The following is a 26787-nucleotide window of genomic DNA, read 5'->3' as shown; positions in this document are numbered from 1 at the left end:
CAGGTAGACTTTATAGAGGAGAGGTGTCTGCAGGTAAACTTTATAGAGGAGAAGTGTCCTCAGGTAGACTTTATAGAGGAGAGGTGATTGCAGGTAGATTTTATATAGGAGAGGTCTCTGCAGGTAGACTTTATATAGGAGAGGTGTCTGCAGGTAGACTTTATAGAGGAGAGGTGTCTGCAGGTAGACTTTATAGAGGAGGAGTGTCCACAGGTAGACTTTATAGAGGAGGAGTGTCCACATGTAGACTTTATAGAGGAGAGGTGTCTGCAGGTAGACTTTATAGAGGAGGAGTGTCCACAGGTAGACTTTATAGAGGGGGAGTGTCTGCAGGTAGACTTTATAGAGGAGAGGTGTCTGCAGGTAGACTTTATAGAGGAGAGGTGATTGCAGGTAGTATTTATATAGGAGAGGTGTCTGCAGGTAGACTTTATATAGGAGAGGTGTCTGCAGGTAGAATTTATAGAGGACAGGTGTCTGCAGGTAGACTTTATAGAGGAGGATTGTCTGCAGGTAGACATTATATAGGAGAGATGTCCACAGGTAGACTTTATAGAGGAGGAGTGTCCACAGGTAGACTTTATAGAGGAGAGGTGTCTGTAGGTAGACTTTATAGAGGAGAGATGTCTGTAGGTAGACTTTATAGAGGACAGGTGTCTGGAGGTAGACTTTATAGAGGAGAGGTGATTGCAGGTAGACTTTATAGAGGAGAGGTGATTGAAGGTAGACTTTATATAGTAGAGGTGTCTGCAGGTAGACTTTATAGAGGAGGAGTGTCCACAGGTAGACTTTATAGAGGAGGAGTGTCCACAGGTAGACTTTATAGAGGAGAGGTGATTGCAGGTAGACTTTATAGAGGAGAGGTGATTGAAGGTAGACTTTATATAGTAGAGGTGTCTGCAGGTAGACTTTATAGAGGAGGAGTGTCCACAGGTAGACTTTATAGAGGAGGAGTGTCCACAGGTAGACTTTATAGAGGGAAGGTGTCTGCAGGTAGACTTCAACACCATAACCACAACCTCTATTATCACCACTATCACTTTCACACCACCATATTACAACCTTCACCACCACCTTCACAACCAATATCACCAACACCATCTACACAGCCATTAACACCTCCATTATTACTAATATTATCAACACCTTTACCACTACCAATACATCCTCTATACCACTACCATTACCACCATTTTTAACATGGTTATTCCACCACTATCACCATTATCTTTACCAGAAGGATGACAACGATTATTACCACCACCATTTACTCAACCATTATTGCATTATAACACCATTGTTGCTTTCAGTTTCACCACTACGTAACTACTATGCCAAAATTATCTCTACTGTACCACCACTATCATCAATCAAAACCACCATTACCACCACTTTATACACGACCATCATCACTGACAACATTATTTTCACCATCATCTCTCCTATTACAAGCAGCATCACAACCTATATTAAGCCAATGTTCGTAAGACATTTTCCAGGGATACATCCAGTCAAGACTATTGAGGTGTAATCCTGCACTTCCCTAAAACAACACTTCACTGCAGTCTTCCAGCCCATCTCCAAGCATCCTCCACGTACACTGAGAATATTATCCATCTGTCCCAGATATAAGACATGAACTTCTGTCCACATGGACTACGCATATCACCAGCTTTAGTGTAACAGAACTTTTTGATAATTACATTATAATTTTGTGTCCATCTGATCTTTGAGTGGAGTGGAGGAATGGAGACTTTGACATAACTCGAGGATCCTGTATAGACACTGTAGAGTCTGCAACTGTAGGACAAGGGCTGGGGAACCATCAGAGGGACAGGATGTGGGCTGGTGTGTGGCTATATCACAAGGAATGTCTGAATCATTCACCTCTAAGAGTGACCCATGAGAAGGTCCTGGATGGTGCCATTTGTGGTTAAGAATGTGGAATAGATTTTTTTGCTTCTCACACAATGTTGACAAGTTGCATGAAGGTTGTTTTCTGAATAAGATCAGAGCAGATGGCGCCTTTTTCCTAAACTTTTTGGGAGCCTTTACTAGGACATTCAAGGGTCATAGGTCTGACAATGTGGAGGATAAGGACTTGAAACGTCATGCAGATGTATAGATGTCACTATGGCAGGCCAGCAGTTTGCATGTTTCTTCATATGATGATGTCACCTCCTTGCATGCTTTGCTCAGTGGATAATCTATCATCTCCACAGTACTGTGCAGATGTCCACGGCCTGTGGAAGTGCAATATATATTACATACGCACTGGGTGAGCCCTGCTCATGGTTTGCATGTCACTGGATGCCCACTCATCACACTCAGCTAAGGCTGGCTCAAAGTGCCCACCGCTGCATGGGTCATTCACCTGGTGCCTATCCAAGACTGCATGTGAGGGTGTGTGGATGTCTGTATTTGGGTCCATCATCATCTTCCAATGCAAGCATTCATCATGTGCCTCATGATCCCCCACAACATATTTATCAATGCCATTTACATGGTCATGAAGGTCAAAATCATTGTTCATAATCATCCAAGATTTTTCACAAGCAAGTTATTAATGTTACTAGGTTCTTAAAAAGTTCCCAAAAATAAGCCATAATAGGCCCCAATATCAAAATGTTGCAGCTACAAATGTCTCTATAACATGTCCCCAGGAATGGATGCTATAGGTGCCACAAGTGTACCCACCTAATAGTTCACGTGTACCATAGGCACCAATTTGCAAGGGTGTATAGAGATATGTGATATATAATCTCTCTGTAGTGGTCATGCTCCAGTCATGGTCATGCTCCAGTCATGGTCAGGCGCCAGGTTGGTTTGTTAAAGGATCCTTGGTTTGTTAAAGCATCTGGCTCCATTACAGCATCTGTGTGCGGTGGGACTGTAGACAGATAGGGGTGACACAGATGGGTGCAGCCAGGAGACCCAGGACCCTCCTCACTACAGTCACTGCAGCTACTCCATGTTTATACAGTTGGCCTCATCATCATCTTATACAGGAGCCCGGCAGGAACAGGGAGGTAGAAGCAGAACTCCGACTTAAAGAGCCATGTTTACATCCAGAGGCCATAACAAGGGGCTTCGTCATGGGAAAGCCCATCCAAAGTAAATGCTACCTGAGCTTTAGAGAGATGTTCCCAGATACAGAGTAGCAGCTGTATGCAATATAAACCTATATAATCTCTGGGACGAGGCACATAGGCTTCCCTTGGTGTGTGCAGAACATGGACTGCTTGGTGGACAGAACGCATGTCACATGGAATGCATGTAGTACAAAATACATGTACTGTACAACAGGATGCATGTTGGACAATGCATGTCAGATGCATGCAGGACGCGATGTATGTTGGAGCTGGATGTATGTAGGATGGGATGCATGTGACATAGCATGCATGTAGGATGGGATGTATGTCAGGACTGGATGTATGTTAGATTGGATACTTGTTGGACTTGATGCGTGTAGGACGGTATGTATGTTGGATGGGATGTGGGTTACATGCTATGGATCTATAACCAGGCACCAGACAAATCACCCCATGTCCTGTTTTGCATTTTCTAGCAAAGGTGGCGAAAAAAAAGGTTAAAATAGTCAAAACGGTGAAAGTCGTGACGAAGGTGAAAGAGGAAAAGACCAGTCCAGGAGCAGGAGGAACCAAAGAGGAACGTATGTACTGAATGCATGATCCATCCATGTATGAGAGCAGTCTGACACAATGAGTGTAGATGAGAACTGCACCAATGATTACTGCGGCCTATAAGTACAAGCAAATGCTTATGGGAATTATGAAGTGGTGATAGAAGTTATTATAAATGGAAACCTGCCTCAGAAATGCCAAGGACTGAGCAGGCTCCACCAGCAGGGTCTCGAACACGATTAATGGAAAGTCTACATTGTAGGACGTAACATATAGTGGAGCATCTTATATGAAGAGTAAGGCACCAAACTAGTGAACAGGTGGACCAGGAAAGGCCAGTTATTGATAGGTTTTCAAAAAGTGGACAATTCCTTTAATTTTTGGTAGAAACATGTAAGAAGCCAATCAGATGTTTGTCTACATCAGTGACAGCTGTAGGCAGTGACAGTTATAGGCAGTGCTTTATCTTCCTGGCCATGTCCCACATAGACATTGTAGGTTCTTCATCCATCACTTGAGTCTTTGTCCTTTTTTTGTGAATCATAAGGTTTTTTTGGAACATTGTTGAGGGCTTCTTCGGGTATTATCCAGGAACGATAGCCAAGAATCACAACATTCAGTGTTTCATCCTTCTCTAGTGAGGAAAGGTTTTAGATCCTAACCTTGGGTCCCATATGTTAGTTCTATAAGGGAGTTAAGAGGAAAACAAATTGATTCTGATGTCCAAAGCTTTTGATATCATAGATGCTGCAAAGGGTGCTGGACCTTGCAGAACCTGGGACATGCTTGTCTTGAAATGAACGTGCTTTATTAACTCCATATCTTGGAAACAATTTGTCAATGAGCTTTGCTGAGGCTTGGAGACCTTGACCTCCATGGAAGGTCCCACCAGAGTTTACCTGCACCTAGACCCACATCTATCATCTCCCAGTGTTCTGCAAGAGGCCACCCTCTACCAGTGCACAATCCACAGCAATAATTGTGATGTACTGTGTGCCTAGAACATGCGATAAGGAACTAGAGGAAGCTACCCACTACTTGATTACCGGTTCAGCCTGAATGGTGCTAATTACCAGTACAGTGGCTGAGAAATCATAACTCTAATAGTCCAGTTCTTGCAATATAACTTGTGAGTGGGTTATGGGACCTCTCAATGTCTCCTTGGATAACACTTACTGTCTCTCTTTAAATCTAGCACAGGAAGATCAGTTTCATATGAAGCACTGGGTTTCTGTCCTAAGATTAACTCCCCTCCTTTTGACTTGTTCTTGGGTCGCACCCTTAGACCCACTTTCATCACCTCTCTCTCTTTTTCACAACCTTCAGATAGCTTCTCAGTGCTTAGTGAGGCCCAGACCTTGCCTTGGTTGAGCCGAAACCCTAAGACTTACAATTCGTTGTCTTAGCTATGCAGACTCCCCAAGCCCTTCATGTGGAGTCACACACACTCACACTCACACTCACTTTCTGCTTGCAGCCTCTTTTAATAATCTATGGTGCCACAGTGATATCTAGTGGCAGCAAATAACACTGCAATCATACATTCGAATGCAAACAGATAATGTATAGCACAATACAACACAGTATATTTACCATATATACACTCATTATGTTGGGGGGGATAAATGCAGGTAAACTGTGGTTCCACCACTTTATAGTACCTTCACATGCACTCCATCTCAAAAGGTTTGTAGGTGCACCAAAATTCCAGTAATCAGGCATACTCACCTGTAGAGATGGCCTTGCGGTTCGCCCGGCGGTCGTTTCGTGGCGAACTTTGCACATTCGTGATTTTCCAAACATGCGAACATATGGCGATGTCCGCCGGCGCCATATTCTTTTGTATTGCGCCGAAATTTGACCTATGACACATCCAGGTGGGACAGGACAGCCAATTGAGATGTTTCAGCGCATGGACACACCTCCACCCTATAAAAGAAACCGATCTGGCAGCCATTTTACATTCTGTGTTTTCCCAGTGTAGGGAGAGGTTGCTTTGTGGAGCAGGGACAGGCTGTTAGGGACACGAAACGCTAGCTAATAGGGCCACAAAAGTCCTTTAAAGGACTGGCATAGGTGTGCTATCGATGTGTGAAATACTTATAATATACTTTCTAACATAGAAAGTATATTATAGTGCATTTGTATTGTGCAGCAGTTGTGTGCGGTTCTGCTGCGATACTGCAGCTATATAGAGGGACAAACGCTATTGGAACAACTAATTGCAACGGGTGTGATATACCTGTTGCCCCAAAAAAATTATTGAGGGGTGTGATATACCTTCTTCCACAAAATACTGATTGAGGCCTATGATATACCTGCTTCCACAAAATACTGATTAAGGGGTTTGATATACCTGCTTCCGCAAAATACTGATTGAGGCCTGCGATATACCTGCTTCCACAAAATACTGATTAAGGGGTTCAATATACCTGTTTCCACCAAATATTGATTGAGGGGTGTGATATACCTGCTTCCAAAAAATACTGATTAAGGGGTTTGATATACCTGCTTCCACAAAATACTGATTGAGGGCTGCGATATACCTGCTTCCACAAAATACTGATTAAGGGGTTCAATATACCTGTTTCCACCAAATATTGATTGAGGTCTGAGATATACCTGCTTCCTTAAAAACTGATTAAGGGGTTTTATATACCTGCTTTCACAAAATACTAATTAAGGGGTTTGATATACCTGCTTCCACAAAATACTGATTAAGGGATTCGATATACCTGTTTCTACCAAATATTGATAGAGGCCTGCGATATACCTGCTTCCACAAAATACAGATTAAGGGGTTTGATATACCTGTTTCCACCAAATATTGATTGAGGGCTGCGATATACCTGCTTCCACAATATGCTGATTAAGGGGCTTGATATATCGGCTTCCACAAAATACTGATTGAGGGCTGCGATATACCTGCTTCCACAAAATACTGATTAAGGGATTCGATATACCTGTTTCTACAAAATATTGATTGAGGCTTGCGATATACCTGCTTCCACAAAATACTGATTAAGGGGTTTGATATACCTGCTTCCACAAAATATTAATTGAGGCCTGTGATATACCTTCTTCCACAAAATACTGATTAAGGGGTTCAATACACCTGTTTCCACCAAATATTGATTGAGGGGTGCGATATACCTGCTTCCACAAAATATTCTGATTAAGGGGTTTGATATACCTGTTTCTATCAATTATTGATTGAGGCCTACGATATACCTGCTTCCACAAAATACTGATTAAGGAGTTTGATATACCTGTTTCCACCAAATATTGATTAAGACCTGCGATATACCTGCTTCCACAAAATACTGATTAAGGGGTTTAATATACCTGTTTCCACCAAATATTGATTGAGGCCTGCGATATACCTATTTCGACCAAATACTGATTAAGGGGTTCGATATACCTGTTTCCACCAAAAATTGATTGAGGGGTGCGATATACCTGCTTCCACAAAATACTGATTAAGGGATTTGATATGCCTGCTTCGACCAAATATTGATTGAACCCTGCGATATACCTGCTTCCACAAATACTGCTCTTCTCTAGGGACTTAGGCACAGGGTCATTTTGAATATGACAGACAGAGGAAGAGGCAGGCCATTCCACAGGGGTGGTAGGGGTCGGGCAGGTGCACCAGGCCGGAACCTAAATTGGAAGTTGTAGAAGGCGTGTTCGATTACTTCAAAGGGCTCACCAGAGTTGGTTGAGAGTGCTCACTCAGCATTTCGCTTCTGCACCCCCCTCATCCTCTGTATCTGCACCCTCCTCACTCTCTGCTGTGTGCACCCCCCAAATACACCACCACTACCACCATAGCTACTCCACTTGAGTCAGAGGAATTATTTTCCCATCCATTCCCAGACCTTACTGATGCGCAGCCATTATTGATATCGGATGAGGAATAGGAGGTAGCAACGATCGCCACCCAGAAGTCTGATGACAGTACCCAGATCAGCCCAAGGAGGGTGGTCCCCGCTGTTGCTGTCTACTCCGATATCTCAAATGTCAGTGGTGGTGAAGGTGACGATGATGACGTGTCGATGAACGTCACGTGGGTGCCCACAAGAGAGGAACAGGCAAAGAGCAGACTGCAAATGTATCTGAAGCGAGCCATCCACCATGCACGGTCACTTCAGTCGCTCCCAGGACGAGACCACATGGCTCCTCAGCGTGGGCTTTTTTTAAGATGTCAGCTGCTGACAATAGAGCTGCCATCTGCAGCCTGTGCTGTCAACGCATAAGTCGCGGTAAGCCCAACACTCGCCTAGGGACGACCGCCTTAAGAAGACCCCTGGCCTCCCATCACCGAGCCCAGTGGGAGCAACACCATCAGAACCTACAAAGCCACACTCCCAGCGCTCTATGTCCTGTATCTTCTCCTTGTCCTCTCTCCTCCCATTTGTCCTCCACTCCACCTTCCACCGTGCCATTGTTGCGTTCATCTGGCAGAAGGCAGGCTTCCGTGGCCCAAATGTTCGAGCGTAAAAAGGTTGATGACGCCGGATAACCCTCTTGCCCAACGGCTGACCTCTGGCTTGTTGGAACTGCTAGCCCACCAACTACTGCCAAATAAACTGGTGGACTCAGAGGCCTTTAGAAAATTTGTGGCCATTGGCACACCGCAATGGAAGGTCCCCGGAAGGAAATATCTCTCCCAGAAGGGCATCCCAGAGCTATATGGCCACGTTCAGCGGCAAGTTAATATATCTCTGGCACACAGTGTCGGTGCCAACATACATCTGACCACAGACACCTGGTCTAGAAAACTCGGGCAAGGAAGGTACATAACTTTTACTGCTCACTGGGTGAACCTTCTGACGGCCGTCAAGCATGTAACCCATCGCTGTGGATTTGGTGTTACCGCCAAGGATTGCATGCAGGCCTGCCTCTTCTTCTCCTCCTCCTACTCCATCCTCCGCAGACCAGGAAAATCTCTGGCCATTTTAGAAGATCTTACACGGCCATGGCTTGCCATGCTGAAGTTCAATGGCGACACCATTTGCCCGTCAGACGTCTGATTTGTGACAGCTTAACGTGCTGGAACTCCACCTTGTATATGCTTGATAGGCTGCTCCAGCAGCAAAGTGCCATTAACGACTAACTATACGAACTCTGCAGCAGGACAGGTTCTTGGGCAGCTTGGTTTCTTTTCACCACGCCAATGGCTGCTCATTTGCGACACATGCAGACTTCTGCGCCCATTTGATGAGATCACCAAACTGGTCAGTCACAGCCAGGGCACCATCAGTGACATCGTACCTTAAGCTTTCTTTCTGGAGCGTGCATTGCGTCGTGTCATTGATCAAGCCATCGAGGAGCAGGAAGATGAGGAAGTCGCAATGCTGGATGAATTCCCAGGGGGGCTACTCCATCTGAGACAAGTCAACAACAGGAGTCTGAAGAAGAGTCAGAGGAGGATGGTGGCTGGGGGAGGAGGAGGAGCAAGAAGAGCAGGGTTTGAGGGGGACTTTAAACTTTCCTGGGATCCCTGGTGTTGTCCATGGCTGGGGGGAGGAGACCCAGGACGACATTCTCCTGGGAGATGAGCAGGAGTCAGGGCACTCCACCGCTTCCAATTTAGTGCAAATGGGGGCCTTCATGCTCCAGTGTTTGAAGAGGGACCCCCATATAAAAAGCATAAAGGGCAAGGACCAGTACTGGGTGGCAACGTACTTAGACCCCCGGTACAAGCACAAAATGGCGGACATTTTACCAGCATCACAGAGGGCTGGCAGAATGCAGCATTTCCAGGCCTTGCTGCGAGAGATGCTGCATTCTTCTGTTGCGGGTCCTGGCAGAGGAATTTCCACCCACAGCGAAACAGTTGCGGGTACCAGTCCTACCGCACCTGCAAGAAGAGGAAGGTTTGACGATGTGTTGGTCACTTCGGATATGAGATCAACCCATCGACAGCTGCCCTCCGGATCTAGCCTCAGGGAACGCCTAGATAGACAGGTGTCCGACTACATCGGGTTAACGGCCAATGTGGTCGCTCTGAGAAGCGAGGAACCCCTGGACTACTGGGTGTGCAGGTTTGACCTGTGACCAGAGCTGGCACAATTTGCCATGGAACTCTTGGCTTTCCCCTTGTCAAGTGTCCTGTCCGAAAGGACTTTCAGTGCAGCAGGGGGGATCGTAACCGATAAGCGCACCCGCCTAGCTCACGACATTGTGGACTACCTCACATTTCTAAAAATGAATGAGGCATGGATCTCGGAGGAATTCAACACCTGTGACGACCACGTGTAATTGAATTTCCTCAAGCCAGCCCACACATATCTGCCACCACCCAGAACAAAGAATGGTCCTTGTCTTATGTATATACAGCGGCATAAAAGGCCTTTTCTGTCAGGTGAATGCCTAATTTTTGGGGCCTGTACTGGCTGACAGTAAAATTTGTATCCAGTGACCGCCTAATGTACCTCCAGCCATATAATCACAAGTTCTTTTCTGTCAGGTGAATGGCTAATTTTTGGGGCCTGTACTCCCGTGGCCTAAAACAATTTTTTGCTAGGCTCCAGCATGGCACATTTTTGAGAGTTTCCCTTTAAGACGCATAACAATGATCCCCCTCTGGTATGTCACTGTCCATGTTGTGGGACGTGTAGTTCGTGAACATTTGATCGCGAACTCGCGTTCGCGAACTGTCCCGGACGATGTTCGTCCATCACTATTCACCTGCTATTGTGGAGAAAAAGGACATCCAGATATAGGACATTTAATATGCTTGTATATTAAAACTAGTGTTGGGCGCGAATATTCGAATCGCAAATTTAAATCGCGAATATCGCCACTTCAAGAATTTGCGAAAATTTAGAATATATTTTTTTTCAGCAGTAACCTCCCTTCTTGCTTGTGGGCCAATGAGAAGGCTGCAATGTCTTTGTCTGAGCTTAGCAACATCCCTAGCAACCAATAGGAAGCTGCCTCCCCCTGACTATATAAGAACCTCCCCAGCAGCCGTTTTCTGCAGTTTTTTCCAGTTCTGAGAGAGAGAGCAGTGTCATTGCTGAGCTCTGTGCTTTCATCTGAATCCTATTCCTTATCCAATTACATTAGATAGTTAGTGTAGGTCAGTGGTCGGCAAAGTGCGGCTCGCGAGCCACAAGCGGCTCTTTTGAACCTTAAATGCGGCTCTTTGGTGCGGGCTGGCGGGTGGGCGGCCGCGCAGCCATATCGCGCCGCTCAAGCTGCTTGCAAAATGTCCATCATGCGCCTCCTGCCCCGTCTGTCTGCTCCTTCCACTTTATGAATAAAGCAGGCAGGCGGGGCAGGAGGCGCATGACGGAGGGTGAGATGTCACGCTGCGCACAGCAGCAGAAGGGTGGGCAGCGGCGGACTTTCTGCAGAACACCGGCCATGTGAGGAGTGGTGAAGAGGCCGCCGCTCAGGAGGAGCGAAATGTCCTGCAGCAGAAAGGTAGGAGCTGCCCCCGGTGTGTGCACTGCACCGGCCCCGCCGCAAGTGTCCCTGCCTCCTTCCTTCCCCCCACTAATACATTACTTACTGGAAGGCACTTGTGGGGGATATCTGTGGATGACGCACTTATGGGGGATATCTGTGGATGACGCACTTATGGGGGATATCTGTGGAGGGCACTTATGGGGGATATCTGTGGAGGGCACTTATGGGGGATATCTGTGGAGGGCACTTATGGGGGATATCTGTGGAGGGCACTTATGGGGGATGTCTGTGGAGGGCACTTATGGGGGATATCTGTGGAGGGCACATATATAGCATCTTATGCTATATATGCGTCATCCACAGATATCCCCCATAAGTGCGTCATCCACAGATATCCCCCATAAGTGCGTCATCCACAGATATCCCCCATAAGTGCGTCATCCACAGATATCCCCCATAAGTGCGTCACCCACAGATATCCCCCATAAGTGCGTCATCCACAGATATCCCCCATAAGTGCGTCATCCACAGATATCCCCCATAAGTGCGTCATCCACAGATATCCCCCATAAGTGCGTCATCCACAGATATCCCCCATAAGTGCGTCATCCACAGATATCCCCCATAAGTGCGTCATCCACAGATATCCCCCATAAGTGCGTCATCCACAGATATCCCCCATAAGTGCGTCATCCACAGATATCCCCCATAAGTGCGTCATCCACAGATATCCCCCATAAGTGCGTCATCCACAGATATCCCCCATAAGTGCGTCATCCACAGATATCCCCCATAAGTGCGTCACCCACAGATATCCCCCATAAGTGCGTCATCCACAGATATCCCCCATAAGTGCGTCATCCACAGATATCCCCCATAAGTGCGTCATCCACAGATATCCCCCATAAGTGCGTCATCCACAGATATCCCCCATAAGTGCGTCATCCACAGATATCCCCCATAAGTGCGTCATCCACAGATATCCCCCATAAGTGCGTCATCCACAGATATCCCCCATAAGTGCGTCATCCACAGATATCCCCCATAAGTGCGTCATCCACAGATATCCCCCATAAGTGCGTCATCCACAGATATCCCCCATAAGTGCGTCATCCACAGATATCCCCCATAAGTGCGTCATCCACAGATATCCCCCATAAGTGCGTCATCCACAGATATCCCCCATAAGTGCGTCATCCACAGATATCCCCCATAAGTGCGTCATCAACAGATATCCCCCATAAGTGCGTCATCCACAGATATCCCCCATAAGTGCGTCATCCACAGATATCCCCCATAAGTGCGTCATCCACAGATATCCCCCATAAGTGCGTCATCCACAGATATCCCCCATAAGTGCGTCATCCACAGATATCCCCCATAAGTGCGTCATCCAAAGATATCCCCCATAAGTGCGTCATCAACAGATATCCCCCATAAGTGCGTCATCCACAGATATCCCCCATAAGTGCGTCATCCACAGATATCCCCCATAAGTGCGTCATCCACAGATATCCCCCATAAGTGCGTCATCCACAGATATCCCCCATAAGTGCGTCATCCACAGATATCCCCCATAAGTGCGTCATCCACAGATATCCCCCATAAGTGCGTCATCCACAGATATCCCCCATAAGTGCGTCATCCACAGATATCCCCCATAAGTGCGTCATCCACAGATATCCCCCATAAGTGCGTCATCCACATTACATCCACATCTGCAGACAAGTTTAATAAAAGTAAAAAATGATCAAGTTAAAATTAAATAATAATCAAGATCCAAATAAAAGAAAGTACATATAAAAGTATGTAAAAACACACTCTGGGCTCATGCCCACGAATGTAAGGGCGCCGTGCCTGTGCTGCGGACAGCAAATAGCGGTCCGCAATGCACGGACACCGACCATGGGGCAGCTGCATGAGGATCGTGGACCCATTCACTTGAATGGGGTTCGCAAAACGCATCCGACTGCCCGCACCGCAAAAAAAGTAGCGCATGCTGAAGTGAATGGGTCCATGATGCGGGCTGCACATGGCCAGTGCCCGTGTATTGCTGACCCGCCGTATGCGGCCTGCAATATGGCAACGGCGGGCACACGGTCGTGTGCATGAGCCCTAATAGTCCTCACTGGTACGGTTTTAAAAATGTGGCTCTCGAAAGAAATTTCAATCGTGGTTTTGGCGATATTTGGCTCAGTTGACAAAAAAGTTTGCCCACCACTGGTATAGGTTCTATCCTGATATAGTGGAGCTGATAGGGTCCAGTGCAGGGTCCAGTGCAGGGTGTAAGGTAGTGTCCATACATACACAGCGCTGTGATGTCACAAGGTTACAACAGCACTTAGTGCCAAAATATGCGCATCATTAATTGCCGATTTTTGCAATCAAGAAAATAATGGCGAATTAGCGAATTTATGAGGAATATTCGCAAAATATTGCGAATTCTAATATTGCCCCTGCCGCTCATCACTAATTAAGACCTCTAATAGTCCAGCATTTACATTTCTGAGGCCATTGTGGATCTCCAGTTATGGTTTTAGCAAAGGTGACTCTCAGAACAAGTTTCTAATGTAAAACATCTGTAAAACGAACTGCGGGATGTGGGCGGCATGGACTTTTATGTGGAGATGAGATACAAGGGCTCATTGATTATGATGATGGTAGACAGGACGTGTGAATTATGAAACAACTGGGATGAAAGGCTTGGGGACACGCACTGGAGGCACATGTCCAGATGAGTCACTGCACATAGGATGAGGCTGCAGACCATTAACATCTCAACTCAATCATGATGTTCACATGGAAGAGGCCGGGTGACCGAGCAGACAACACCATCAGAAATAAGGCGTCCATACAACTTCAATAAAATGTTGGTCAAACTAACCAGGAACAGCAGCATGCACAGGGTAGTCAGGCAGAATAGATGTCAGCCAAATCCAGCATGCACAGGGTAGTCAGGCAGAATAGATGTCAGCCAAATCCAGCATGCACAGGGTATTCGGGCAGAATAGTTGTCAGCCAAATCCAGCATGCACAGGGTAGTCAGGCAGAATAGTTGTCAGCCAAATCCAGCATGCACAGGGTAGTCAGGCAGAATAGATGTCAGCCAAATCCAGCATGCACAGGGTAGTCAGGCAGAATAGTTGTCAGCCAAATCCAGCATGCACAGGGTAGTCAGGCAGAATAGTTGTTAGCCAAATCCAGCATGCACAGGGTAGTCAGGCAGAATAGTTGTCAGCCAAATCCAGCATGCACAGGGTAGTCAGGCAGAATAGTTGTTAGCCAAACCCAGCATGCACAGGGTAGTCAGGCAGAATAGTTGTCAGCCAAATCCAGCATGCACAGGGTAGTCAGGCAGAATAGTTGTTAGCCAAATCCAGCATGCACAGGGTAGTCAGGCAGAATAGTTGTTAGCCAAACCCAGCATGCACAGGGTAGTCAGGCAGAACAGATGTCAGCCAAATCGAGCATGCACAGGGTAGTCAGGCAGAATAGATGTCAGCCAAATCCAGCATGCACAGGGTAGTCAGGCAGAATAGATGTCAGCCAAATCCAGCATGCACAGGGTAGTCAGGCAGAATAGATGTCAGCCAAATCCAGCATGCACAGGGTAGTCAGGCAGAACAGATGTCAGCCAAATCCAGCATGCACAGGGTAGTCAGGCAGAATAGATGTCAGCCAAATCCAGCATGCACAGGGTAGTCAGGCAGAACAGATGTCAGCCAAATCCAGCATGCACAGGGTAGTCAGGCAGAATAGTTGTTAGCCAAATCCAGCATGCACAGGGTAGTCAGGCAGAATAGTTGTTAGCCAAACCCAGCATGCACAGGGTAGTCAGGCAGAACAGATGTCAGCCAAATCCAGCATGCACAGGGTAGTCAGGTAGAATAGATGTCAGCCAAATCCAGCATGCACAGGGTAGTCAGGCAGAATAGATGTCAGCCAAATCCAGCATGCACAGGGTAGTCAGGCAGAATAGATGTCAGCCAAATCCAGCATGCACAGGGTAGTCAGGCAGAATAGATGTCAGCCAAATCCAGCATGCACAGGGTAGTCAGGCAGAATAGATGTCAGCCAAATCCAGCATGCACAGGGTAGTCAGGCAGAACAGATGTCAGCCAAATCCAGCATGCACAGGGTAGTCAGGCAGAATAGATGTCAGCCAAATCCAGCATGCACAGGGTAGTCAGGCAGAATAGATGTCAGCCAAATCCAGCATGCACAGGGTAGTCAGGCAGAATAGATGTCAGCCAAATCCAGCATGCACAGGGTAGTCAGGCAGAATAGTTGTTAGCCAAATCCAGCATGCACAGGGTAGTCAGGCAGAATAGTTAGGAACAGGAATAACTGTATGTAGCTGAAAGCTATGTGACTTCTGCATGACCTAGCGATGCACCACCTATGATCTATGGACCTCATGTATACAACTAATTCAGCGATTGGTCATCACCCACTGATAGTCATGGGATAATAGAAAACATGTGATGCACAGTCTTCATGTTCAGAGCTGTGGCTTGATGATGGATGTTCTTCTGATTCTCATGCTATGGTCTGTAGCTTTATGATGGAGGTTGTTCAGATTCTTATGTTATGAGCTGTGGTTTGATGACAGAGGTAATTCAGGTCCTCATCTTGTGGGCTGTGGCTCAATGATGGCAGTTATTCAGATTGTTATGTTCTACACTGTGGCTCGTTGATGGAAGTCGTCATGTTATTGGCTGTAGCTTAATGATAGAGGTTTTACAGGTCTTCATGTTCTGGTCTGTGGCTCGATGGAGTTCATTCTGGCCCTTTATGTTTGGGGCTGTCGTTTGACAATGGAGGTCCTTCAGGTCCTCATGCTATGGGCTGTGGCTTCATGATGAAGGTCATCCAGGTTCTTATGGGCTTTGGCTTGAAGACAGAGGTCGTTCAGGGCCTTGTGTTCTGGGCTGTGGCCCATTGATAGAGGTTATTTGGTTCCTCATGTAATGAGCTGTGGCTTGATGATGGAATTTGTTCAGGTCATTAAGGTCCTTGTCATATGGTCTGTGTCTGTATGATTGAGGTTGTTTAGGTCTTCATTTTATGGACTGTGCCATGCTGTAGTGCATGGACTTGCACCAGACATGTTGGCAACTGTTGCCCCACTTCTGCCCCTTCCATCCAATGAACATCTCTCCGCATGGCTTGGGGTCCTCCAGATGTGATTTGAGCTCTCCTCCTCCCATCACTGCCATCATCGTGGACTCCAGCTGGCCATATCAGATACAAATGGCCATTTCTGAGAGACAACAGGGGCGGATACTTGAGGTTGTAGAACTTTCCTCTTTCATACGATCTGTTATGAGATCACTTTATGTGTATGACATGGCATTGTCCACTAAGAACGTTCAATGTGACCATTGGACAAACATGGCAGCGCTTTTCTTCAATTCCACATTTCACAACCTCACTTTCTTCTCCAGGTTCATGGTTGTTTATTGTTATCAGCCATCTGTGCCGAGCGCGGTCCCAGGGATGGAGGGGGGTGGGGGTCATTTACTTTTGAGGCACTTTCAGTCCGCAGAGCAAATATTGTTCTTTCCTAATGATTTCTGCAGCAGCTTCTTACAAGACCTCTCACTATTCTGTCCACTGCAGCCGCTGGCTGGAGACTTCTTGGGAATTAACCCTTGCTGCTGTATACCCACCACCGTAGACGGTATATACAGAGAGCTTCTTAAAGTGAACCTGTGCTCTCTGTATACTCACGGTATCTGGGTACCTATTACATGATGGCAGTCGCACGTGTTTTTAAAGTTAAATTTTTTATTAGAAAAAAATTGTTCTAAAAGATAATTAAATTTTTTCTGATTTTATGTTTTACTTTACAAAATTCCCAATAAAAATAAAATATAAATCCTACATATTGGTTATTTGTACTATGTACAGGGTTTTGTGTGTTCAGGGACTATGGGTGCAGCTAGCGCTATGTGTGTGTGTATATAATGAATATCCTGTGGGTCATAGGGCCTGGGGTGTGGCATGAGGTCATAGGGCATAGACAGTGGCATTGGGTCATAAGAGGTTGTAAATAGAGGCATCGAGTGATTGGCATATATAGTGATATATGGTGCACATGGTGGCATAGGGTATAGAGAGTGGTATAGGGCTATAGAGTGTAGATAGTGGCATCAAGTCATTGGATATAGATAGTGGCAGAGGGTGTAGATAGTGACCTAGAGTTATAGGGGGTAGATGGGAGCATAGGAACATTGGGCATAGAGAGTGGCACAGGATCATAGGGTGTAGGTAAGAGCATAGGGTCATAGGGCATAGATAGTGGACCAGGGTGTAGATAATGGCACAGGGTGTACATAGTGGCATTGAGTTATAGGGTGAAGATAGAATCGGAGGGTCATAGGGTGTTGTTAGTAATATAGGATTATAGGGCATAGACAGTATGGCATACATAGTAGTACAGGGTGTAGATAGAAGTGTAGGGTCATTGGATGTAGATAGTGGCATATGGTTATAGGGTTTCGATGGTGGCATATGGTCAAGGGGTGTTGTTAGTAATATAGGATTATAGGGCATAGACAGTGGCACAGCATAGTAGGGCACACTGTACATAGTAGCCTAGGGTCACTAGGGTATAAATAGTGACTTAAAGTTATAGAGTGTAGATAGTAGCATAAGGTTATAGTGCGTATATAGGGGTCTATAGCTACAGGAACAGGGAATAGATAGTGGCACAGGGTCATAGGGCATAGAAAGAGGCATAGGGAATAGGTAGTGTCATAGGGAATAGATAGTGGCAACGAGTCACAGGGAATAGATAGTGGCACAGGGTCATAGGGCATAGAAAGAGGCGTAGGGAATAGGTAGTGTCATAGGGAATAGATAGTGGCATCGAGTCACAGGGAATAGATAGTGGCACAGGGTCATAGGGAATAGATAGTGGCATAGGGCATAGATAGAGGCATAGGGCATAGATAGAGGCATAGGGAATAGATAGTGGCATAGGGCATAGATAGAGGCATAGGGCATAGATAGAGGCATAGGAAATAGATAGTGGCATTGAGTCACGGGGAACAGACAGTGGCATCGAGTCACAGGGAATAGATAGTGGCACAGGGTCATAGGGCATAGAAAGAGGCATAGGGAATAGGTAGTGTCATAGGGAATAGATAGTGGCAACGAGTCACAGGGAATAGATAGTGGCACAGGGTCATAGGGCATAGAAAGAGGCGTAGGGAATAGGTAGTGTCATAGGGAATAGATAGTGGCAACGAGTCACAGGGAATAGATAGTGGCACAGGGTCATAGGGCATAGAAAGAGGCGTAGGGAATAGGTAGTGTCATAGGGAATAGATAGTGGCATCGAGTCACAGGGAATAGATAGTGGCACAGGGTCATAGGGAATAGATAGTGGCATAGGGCATAGATAGAGGCATAGGGCATAGATAGAGGCATAGGGAATAGATAGTGGCATAGGAAATAGATAGTGGCATTGAGTCACGGGGAACAGACAGTGGCATCGAGTCACAGGGAGTAGATAGTGGCTCAGGGTCATAGGGCATAGATAAAGGCGTAGGGAATAGATAGTGGCATTGAGTCACAGGGAATAGACAGTGGCTCAGGGTCATGGGCTGTAGATAGTGGCGCATGATCTCATAGGACCAGGATGGGACACCCCCTAAAATAAATCAGTGATGGTGGTGAGGGTGGCTCAGTACCCACCCAGCGCTGATTGCGCAGTTTCTGGAGCAGGCTGGCTCTGGCGGGTAGCTGTCAGTACCAGAGGCAGGGACGGACTGGCCATAGACTCTACATTGAAATTGCCCGGTGGGCCGATGGCCAGGGGGCCGCCTCAGCCCTCCTCACGGCTGCCAGCCAGGTAAGTAATGAACTGTTGCTCCCAAAGTTAATTAACGCTGGGGGCGTCAAGTTGTTATGTACCTGGCTGGCGACCACAGGTGCCTCCTGATTCCTGAATTCAACTGTATGAGCTTCCTGAAGCAACTGGAGTAGGAGGACAGAACGTGGCAGCACTGGCCAACACAGAGGGACAGCTTCTCAGGAGGTATTTTGTGCTGCTGGGGCATTATTTTGTTTCTGATGCTGCTGGGGCAGTTTATTGTGTTGCACTGAGGCATTTGGCTCTGCTGGGGGCGGTATTATGTTCCGCAATATGGTATTGCTGGCCCCGCCTACTTGTTTTGGCCTTGCCTTCTGTCAATTTGGGTCTACAACATTTTTTTTTCTGGGCCACTTTAATTTCCCAATCCGCCCTTGACCAGAGGACAGATCTGTATTCATAGGAGATTGTTCACGAAATGTGGCAAAGTCAGCAAATCCGTCAATGAGGAGCAGATGTGGCGGAGGGCGGGCGGCTCCTGTGTTATCCAGACATCAGGAAGCCTTTGTTTATATATCAATGAGTCCTAGGCAGGAAAACGGATCTTATGGCCTCCTGAGATCTCCTCACCCCACTCCAGATGTTATTAGACTGTAGGGTAGGAGATGATACCAGCCCCTCAGCGTAGCGTAGATGGAGAGTGTTTGGAGAATCAGGGATAGATTTTAGAAATGTTTGAGAAGCACATGGCGGCTGGAGCCCTGGGGTTTCCAATTAGATCTGATATTTCCCTTTAATTGCTATATGAGCGGCTCTGGAGCTTCTCCGTCCCTCCTGTCTCTGGAAATCATCACCAGATGTTTTGCTCTCAGATTTGGCCACAAGTGATAGGAGATAAGAAGATGCTAGTTATAACGGTATTATCATAGAAGAATGACTCACCGCCCCGGGGGAACACATTGAAAATTCTGGAAAACTTCGGTTCAGAAAGATTTCACAAATACTGTAGAAGAATGCAAAACAGCAAGGTCGCCAGTGGGATATGGCTCCTCAAATTATTTCACAGTATTTATATGGTACCAACATATTCTGCGGTGTATGAGCAGAACATACAAATTCCCCCGGCTCAGACTAGAGCCCACAAACCCAGCCAGCCCAATACTCAAGTTCTCCTGTCTCAGTTCTCTTAAAGGTTTCCTTTCCAATCCTGTTTGTGAACAGGGTTCTAGTCCCCGCTGTACTGAAATCCAGTTTCTAATTTCTTAGTCTCTGGTATCCAGCAGTTTGGTTGCCCACTCCCTGGTGTCCAGTGGTTTAGTTGATAAAGTCCTAGTGATTGGTGGCTTCATTTCTCAGTCTCTGGTGTCCAAGGGTTTTGTTTATCAAATCCAGGTAAACAGTGGTTTATTCATCAGTCTCTGGTGATCAATAGTTTAGTTCCTGGCATCCAGTGGTTTAGTTTCTAGGAACCTGGAGTCCAGTGGTTAAATTTCTCCGTCCCTGGTAATCAGTGATTTACTTGATCAATTCCTGGTGGTTTAAATCCTTCCTTTCCTGGTGTCCAGTGGTTTAATTCCTCAGGTCCTGGTCTCTGGTAGTTTAATTCCTCAGTTCCTTGTGATCAGTGGTTTACTTGATCAATTCCTGGTGATCACTGGTTTAGTCCCCAGTCGCTGGTGATCAGTGGTTTAGTTCCTCGGTTCTCGATAAGGAATTGTCCAGTTTCTCCTTCCTGGAGTCCAGTGGTTTAATCTCTCTGTCCCTAGTCATCAGTGGTTTAGTTCCTCAGTTCTCGATGATGAATTGTCCAGTTTCTCCTTCCTGGAGTCCAGTGGTTTAATCTCTCTGTCCCTAGTTATCAGTGGTTTAGTTCCTCAGTTCTCGATGATGAATTGTCCAGTTTCTCCTTCCTGGAGTCCAGTGGTTTAATCCTTGATAAAGACTTCTTTAAGTCGAAACGTCGCATTGTATGCTGCTGATGGAATAAGAAGAAATTATTAATTTTTGCATAAACTGAAGAGTGCTGTGGATATCCTTATTGATTTGCTATCTGAAGGGACCCCTAGCCTGGACCTTTTTTCCGTGGGCACCACTGTCTGGACCTGATTCTTAGGTACCGGGACCACTGGTATGTTTCATCCCATGATGGGATTTGTAGTGCTGCTTACTACTTTGTATCAGTATAATTATAGCCTATGCCCTACACTGTGACCACCAGAGCTATAATCCATAGAAGATGGTATAACCTCCGCACATCAGTCATATGAATAGTGACGCTGGTACCTCTTGTAGTGAGGGAGTTGGTGTCACAACCTTCTTAATTTCAACCAGGTCTGCAGTCATGATATTTTGCTCAGCTGTTCGTTGCTGCTCTGTGGAGTCCATAGGTCCTCTTGATGCATCTTCATAGTGGAGAAGCCCCAGCTGGCGGTTCTACTCCCGCAAAACAGTGTTTAGCAGCTCAGTGCCACCAATAGCGGGGATGGACTCTCCTTCAACACGTTTTGGTGGCAATGTGTCCTCTTTCGTCAGGTTCCCGAGTGGACTATCTCAACTGCAGACCTGGAATTTTGAAGATTGAAATAGATGTCTTGGGCGGATGGCACCAGCACTCCATGGCTATACTAACAGTACTCCTTTGAGGTGTCCATGTAACATCATCTATTGTTAGGTCCTAGCAGTTGTACCCCCAGCCCAAACACATTCTATCTATACCAGTAATTTGATGGTTATGTTCACCACTTGTTGAAGAAAAAGTACAATCTTCAGATGCTTGACACTGGATACAGGAACATGAGGCCCTGATCTGCGTGGGATGAGAGAAATTGTGTGGTTTCCATGCTGTGTAGTAACAGATGAAGGAATTATAGACCAAACTTGGTTGTTGTCTTCCATAATTCTGCTTACTCATGACCACTGGCATCTCATCTGCCATGAGGACCCTATAGAGTCTGACAGGTTTTATTCCAACATGTGGAGCGTATACTAAGAGACATCTGACGAGGCCTCCAGCTGTCACCTGGTCATACGATTTAAACATTTCTTGGTGACTTTTGCATATAGATTGATGATGGTCTGCTTTGGAAATGTGGTGGAGACTTCACAGGCAAGAAACCAGAGCTCAACAAACCCATGTGCACCTCAAGGATGAAAACGTTGAGCCAATATCAAGGTGTTATACAGATAAAACTGAGGCTATGACCTCAATGGGGCGTTTAATATTTACAGTGTGGTCTATTTTATGATGGATGTTCTGTGACCTGATTTTTGGGTTGTCTTTATGCTTCATGCTTCTCTTTATTGGCAGATTGTCCCCCATTGGGACTGGAGTCTTTGAAGGTGTCTGACCCCCAGTTAAGGGCCTCCAGTATAAAACAGTATGGACTGGGCTCCCACCGAGGACGCCTGAACATACAGGTGGGTCACACATCTACACCTTACATGCTATGCCCACGAGGAGGAGCTGCTGGCACTTGTGGTGCCAGTTCTAGTGAATGGTGACCGTACATGGTGCCACATAAATAAGCCAGATGTCCATATGTCCTACTGGATCTCAGCTGCAGAGCGTGGACACTTTAAGTGTCTCCGTGTTCAGAAGCTCTTTCCATTCATGGTATTTTCTTTTGCTAAAAATACATTTATTACAAAAAATTAATCCTCTCTCGAGAAGAGGAAAGTCTGAGCCACTTCTTCTTGTAAGTTTTACTCTTTTGTGTCCAAATATTCACAGATCCAAAATGTATTTTTAGTGAGTAAGTAATGTATGTACACAGTGATTGCACCAGCAGAATAGTGAGTGCAGCTCGGGAGTATTATACAGGATGTAACTCAGGATCAGTACAGGATAAGTAATGTATGTACACAGTGACTACACCAGCAGAATAGTGAGTGCAGCTCTGGAGTATAATACAGGATGTAACTCAGGATCAGTACAGGATAAGTAATGTATGTACACAGTGACTACACCAGCAGAATAGTGAGTGCAGCTCTGGAGTATAATTCAGGATGTAACTCAGGATCAGTACAGGATAAGTAATATATGTACATAGTGACTGCACCAGCAGAATAGTGAGTGCAGCTCTGGAGTATAATACAGGATGTAACTCAGGATCAGTACAGGATAAGTAATGTATGTACACAGTGATTGCACCAGCAGAATAGTGAGTGCAGCTCTGGAGTATAATACAGGATGTAACTCAGGATCAGTACAGGATAAGTAATGTATGTACACAGTGACTACACCAGCAGAATAGTGAGTGCAGCTCTGGAGTATAATTCAGGATGTAACTCAGGATCAGTACAGGATAAGTAATATATGTACATAGTGACTGCACCAGCAGAATAGTGAGTGCAGCTCTGGAGTATAATACAGGATGTAACTCAGGATCAGTACAGGATAAGTAATGTATGTACACAGTGACTGCACCAGCAGAATAGTGAGTGCAGCTCTGGAGTATAATACATGATGTAACTCAGGATCAGTACAGGATAAATAATGTATGTACACAATGACTGCACCAGGAGAATAGTGAGTGCAGCTCTGGAGTATAATACAGGATGTAACTCAGGATCAGTACAGGATAAGTAATGTACTGTATGTACACAGTGACTGCGCCATCAGAATAGTGAGTGCAGCTCTGGAGTATAATACAGGATGTAACTCAGGATCAGTACAGGATAAGTAATGTATGTACACAGTGATTGCACCAGCAGAATAGTGAGTGCAGCTCTGGAGTATAATACAGGATGTAACTCAGGATCAGTACAGGATAAGTAATGTATGTACACAGTGACTACACCAGCAGAATAGTGAGTGCAGCTCTGGAGTATAATTCAGGATGTAACTCAGGATCAGTACAGGATAAGTAATATATGTACATAGTGACTGCACCAGCAGAATAGTGAGTGCAGCTCTGGAGTATAATACAGGATGTAACTCAGGATCAGTACAGGATAAGTAATGTATGTACACAGTGACTGCACCAGCAGAATAGTGAGTGCAGCTCTGGAGTATAATACATGATGTAACTCAGGATCAGTACAGGATAAGTAATGTATGTACACAATAACTGCACCAGGAGAATAGTGAGTGCAGCTCTGGAGTATAATACAGGATGTAACTCAGGATCAGTACAGGATAAGTAATGTACTGTATGTACACAGTGACTGCGCCATCAGAATAGTGAGTGCAGCTCTGGAGTATAATACAGGATGTAACTCAGGATCAGTACAGGATAAGTAATGTATGTACACAGTGATTGCACCAGCAGAATAGTGAGTGCAGCTCTGGAGTATAATACAGGATGTAACTCAGGATCAGTACAGGATAAGTAATGTATGTACACAGTGACTGCGCCATCAGAATAGTGAGTGCAGCTCTGGAGTATAATACAGGATGTAACTCAGGATCAGTACAGGATAAGTAATGTATGTACACAGTGATTGCACCAGCAGAATTGTGAGTGCAGCTCTGGAGTATAATACAGGATGTAACTCAGGATCAGTACAGGATAAGTAATGTATGTACACAGTGACTGCACCAGCAGAACAGTGAGTGCAGCTCCGGAGTATAATACAGGATGTAACTCAGGATCAGTACAGGATAAGTAATGTATGTACACAGTGACTGCACCAGCAGAATAGTGAGTGCAGCTCTGGAGTATAATACAGGATGTAACTCAGGATCAGTACAGGATAAGTAATGTATGTACACAGTGACTCCACCAGCAGAATAGTGAGTGCCGCTCTGGAGTATAATACAGGATGTAACTCAGGATCAGTACAGTATAAGTAATGTATGTACACAGTGACTGCACCCGCAGAATAGTGAGTGCAGCTCTGGAGTATAATACAGGATGTAACTCAGGATCAGTACAGGATAAGAAATGTATGTACACAGTGACTGCACCAGCAGAATAGTGAGTGCAGCTCTGGAGTATAATACAGGATGTAACTCAGGATCAGTACAGGATAAATAATGTATGTACACAGTGACTGCACCAGCAGAATAGTGAGTGCAGCTCTGGAGTATAATACAGGATGTAACTCAGGATCAGTACAGGATAAGTAATGTATGTACACAGTGACTGCACCAGCAGAATAGTGAGTGCAGCTCTGGAGTATAATACAGGATGTAACTCGGGATCAGTACAGGATAAGTAATGTATGTGCACAGTGACTGCACAAGCAGAATAGTGAGTGCAGCTCTGGAGTATAATACAGGATGTAACTCAGGATCAGTACAGGATAAGTAATGTATGTACACAGTGACTGCACCAGCAGAACAGTGAGTGCAGCTCCGGAGTATAATACAGGATGTAACTCAGGATCAGTACAGGATAAGTAATGTATGTACAAAGTGACTGCACCAGCAGAATAGTGAGTGCAGCTCTGGAGTATAATACAGGATGTAACTCAGGATCAGTACAGGATAAGTAATGTATGTACACAGTGACTCCACCAGCAGAATAGTGAGTGCCGCTCTGGAGTATAATACAGGATGTAACTCAGGATCAGTACAGTATAAGTAATGTATGTACACAGTGACTGCACCAGCAGAATAGTGAGTGCAGCTCTGGAGTATAATACAGGATGTCACTCAGGATCAGTACAGGATAAGTAATGTATGTACACAGTGACTGCACCGGCAGAATATTGAGTGCAGCTCTGGAGTATAATACAGGATGTAACTCAGGATCAGTACAGGATAAGTAATGTAATATATGTACACAGTGACTGCACCAGCAGAATAGTGAGTGCAGCTCTGGAGTATAATACAGGATGTAACTCAGGATCAGTACAGGATAAGTAATGTATGTACACAGTGACTGCACCAGCAGAATAGTGAGTGCAGCTCTGAAGTATAATACAGGATGTAATTCAGGATCAGTACAGGATAAGTAATGTATGTACACAGTGACTGCACCAGCAGAATAGTGAGTGCAGCTCTGGAGTATAATACAGGATGTAACTCAGGATCAGTACAGGATAAGTAATGTATGTACACAGTGACTGCACCAGCAGAATAGTGAGTGCAGCTCTGGTGTATAATACAGGATGTAACTCAGGATCAGTACAGGATAAGTAATGTATGTACACAGTGACTGCACCAGCAGAATAGTGAGTGCAGCTCTGGAGTATAATACAGGATGTGACTCAGGATCAGTACAGGATAAGTAATGTATGTACACAGTGACTGCACCAGCAGAATAGTGAGTGCAGCTCTGGAGTATAATACAGGATGTAACTCAGGATCAGTACAGGATAAGTAATGTAATGTATGTACACAGTGACTGCACCAGCAGAATAGTGAGTGCAGCTCTGGAGTATAATACAGGATGTAACTCAGGATCAGTACAGGATAAGTAATGTATGTACACAGTGACTCCTCCAGCAGAATAGTGAGTGCAGCTCTGGAGTATAATACAGGATGTAACTCAGGATCAGTACAGGATAAGTAATGTATGTACACAGTGACTGCACCAGCAGAATAGTGAGTGCAGCTCTGGAGTATAATACAGGATGTAACTCAGGATCAGTACAGGATAAGTAATGTATGTACACAGTGACTGCACCAGCAGAATAGTGAGTGCAGCTCTGGAGTATAATACAGGATGTAACTGAGGATAAGTACAGGATAAGTAATGTATGTACACAGTGACTGCACCAGCAGAATAGTGAGTTCAGCTCTGGTGTATAATACAGGATGTAACTCAGGATCAGTACAGGATAAGTAATGTATGTACACAGTGACTGCACCAGCAGAATAGTGAGTGCAGCTCTGAGGTATAATACAGGATGTAACTCAGGATCAGTACAGGATAAGTAATGTATGTACACAGTGACTGCACCAGCAGAATAGTGAGTGCAGCTCTGGAGTATAATACAGGATGTGACTCA

At 45.6% G+C, this 26787-nt stretch overlaps 1 protein-coding gene across 2 annotated transcripts in view; it reads left to right on the top strand.

Moving 5' to 3' along the window:
• The window catches only part of CPXM1 (carboxypeptidase X, M14 family member 1), a 56293-nt gene that overhangs the window by 5412 nt on the left and 24094 nt on the right, over positions 1 to 26787 (top strand). The window contains exons 2-3 of one of the 2 annotated variants that reach the window (XM_040419433.1): positions 3569 to 3673; positions 22196 to 22305. In XM_040419433.1, the coding sequence (XP_040275367.1) occupies positions 3569 to 3673; positions 22196 to 22305 (215 nt within the window). The remainder of the gene's footprint in view (positions 1 to 3568; positions 3674 to 22195; positions 22306 to 26787) is intronic. The other variant, XM_040419435.1, reaches the window with a different exon arrangement.

This window comes from Bufo bufo, chromosome 2 (assembly GCF_905171765.1).
Source record: "Bufo bufo chromosome 2, aBufBuf1.1, whole genome shotgun sequence".
Taxonomy (NCBI): domain Eukaryota; kingdom Metazoa; phylum Chordata; class Amphibia; order Anura; family Bufonidae; genus Bufo; species Bufo bufo.
This window is presented reverse-complemented; position numbering and strand designations above follow the sequence as displayed.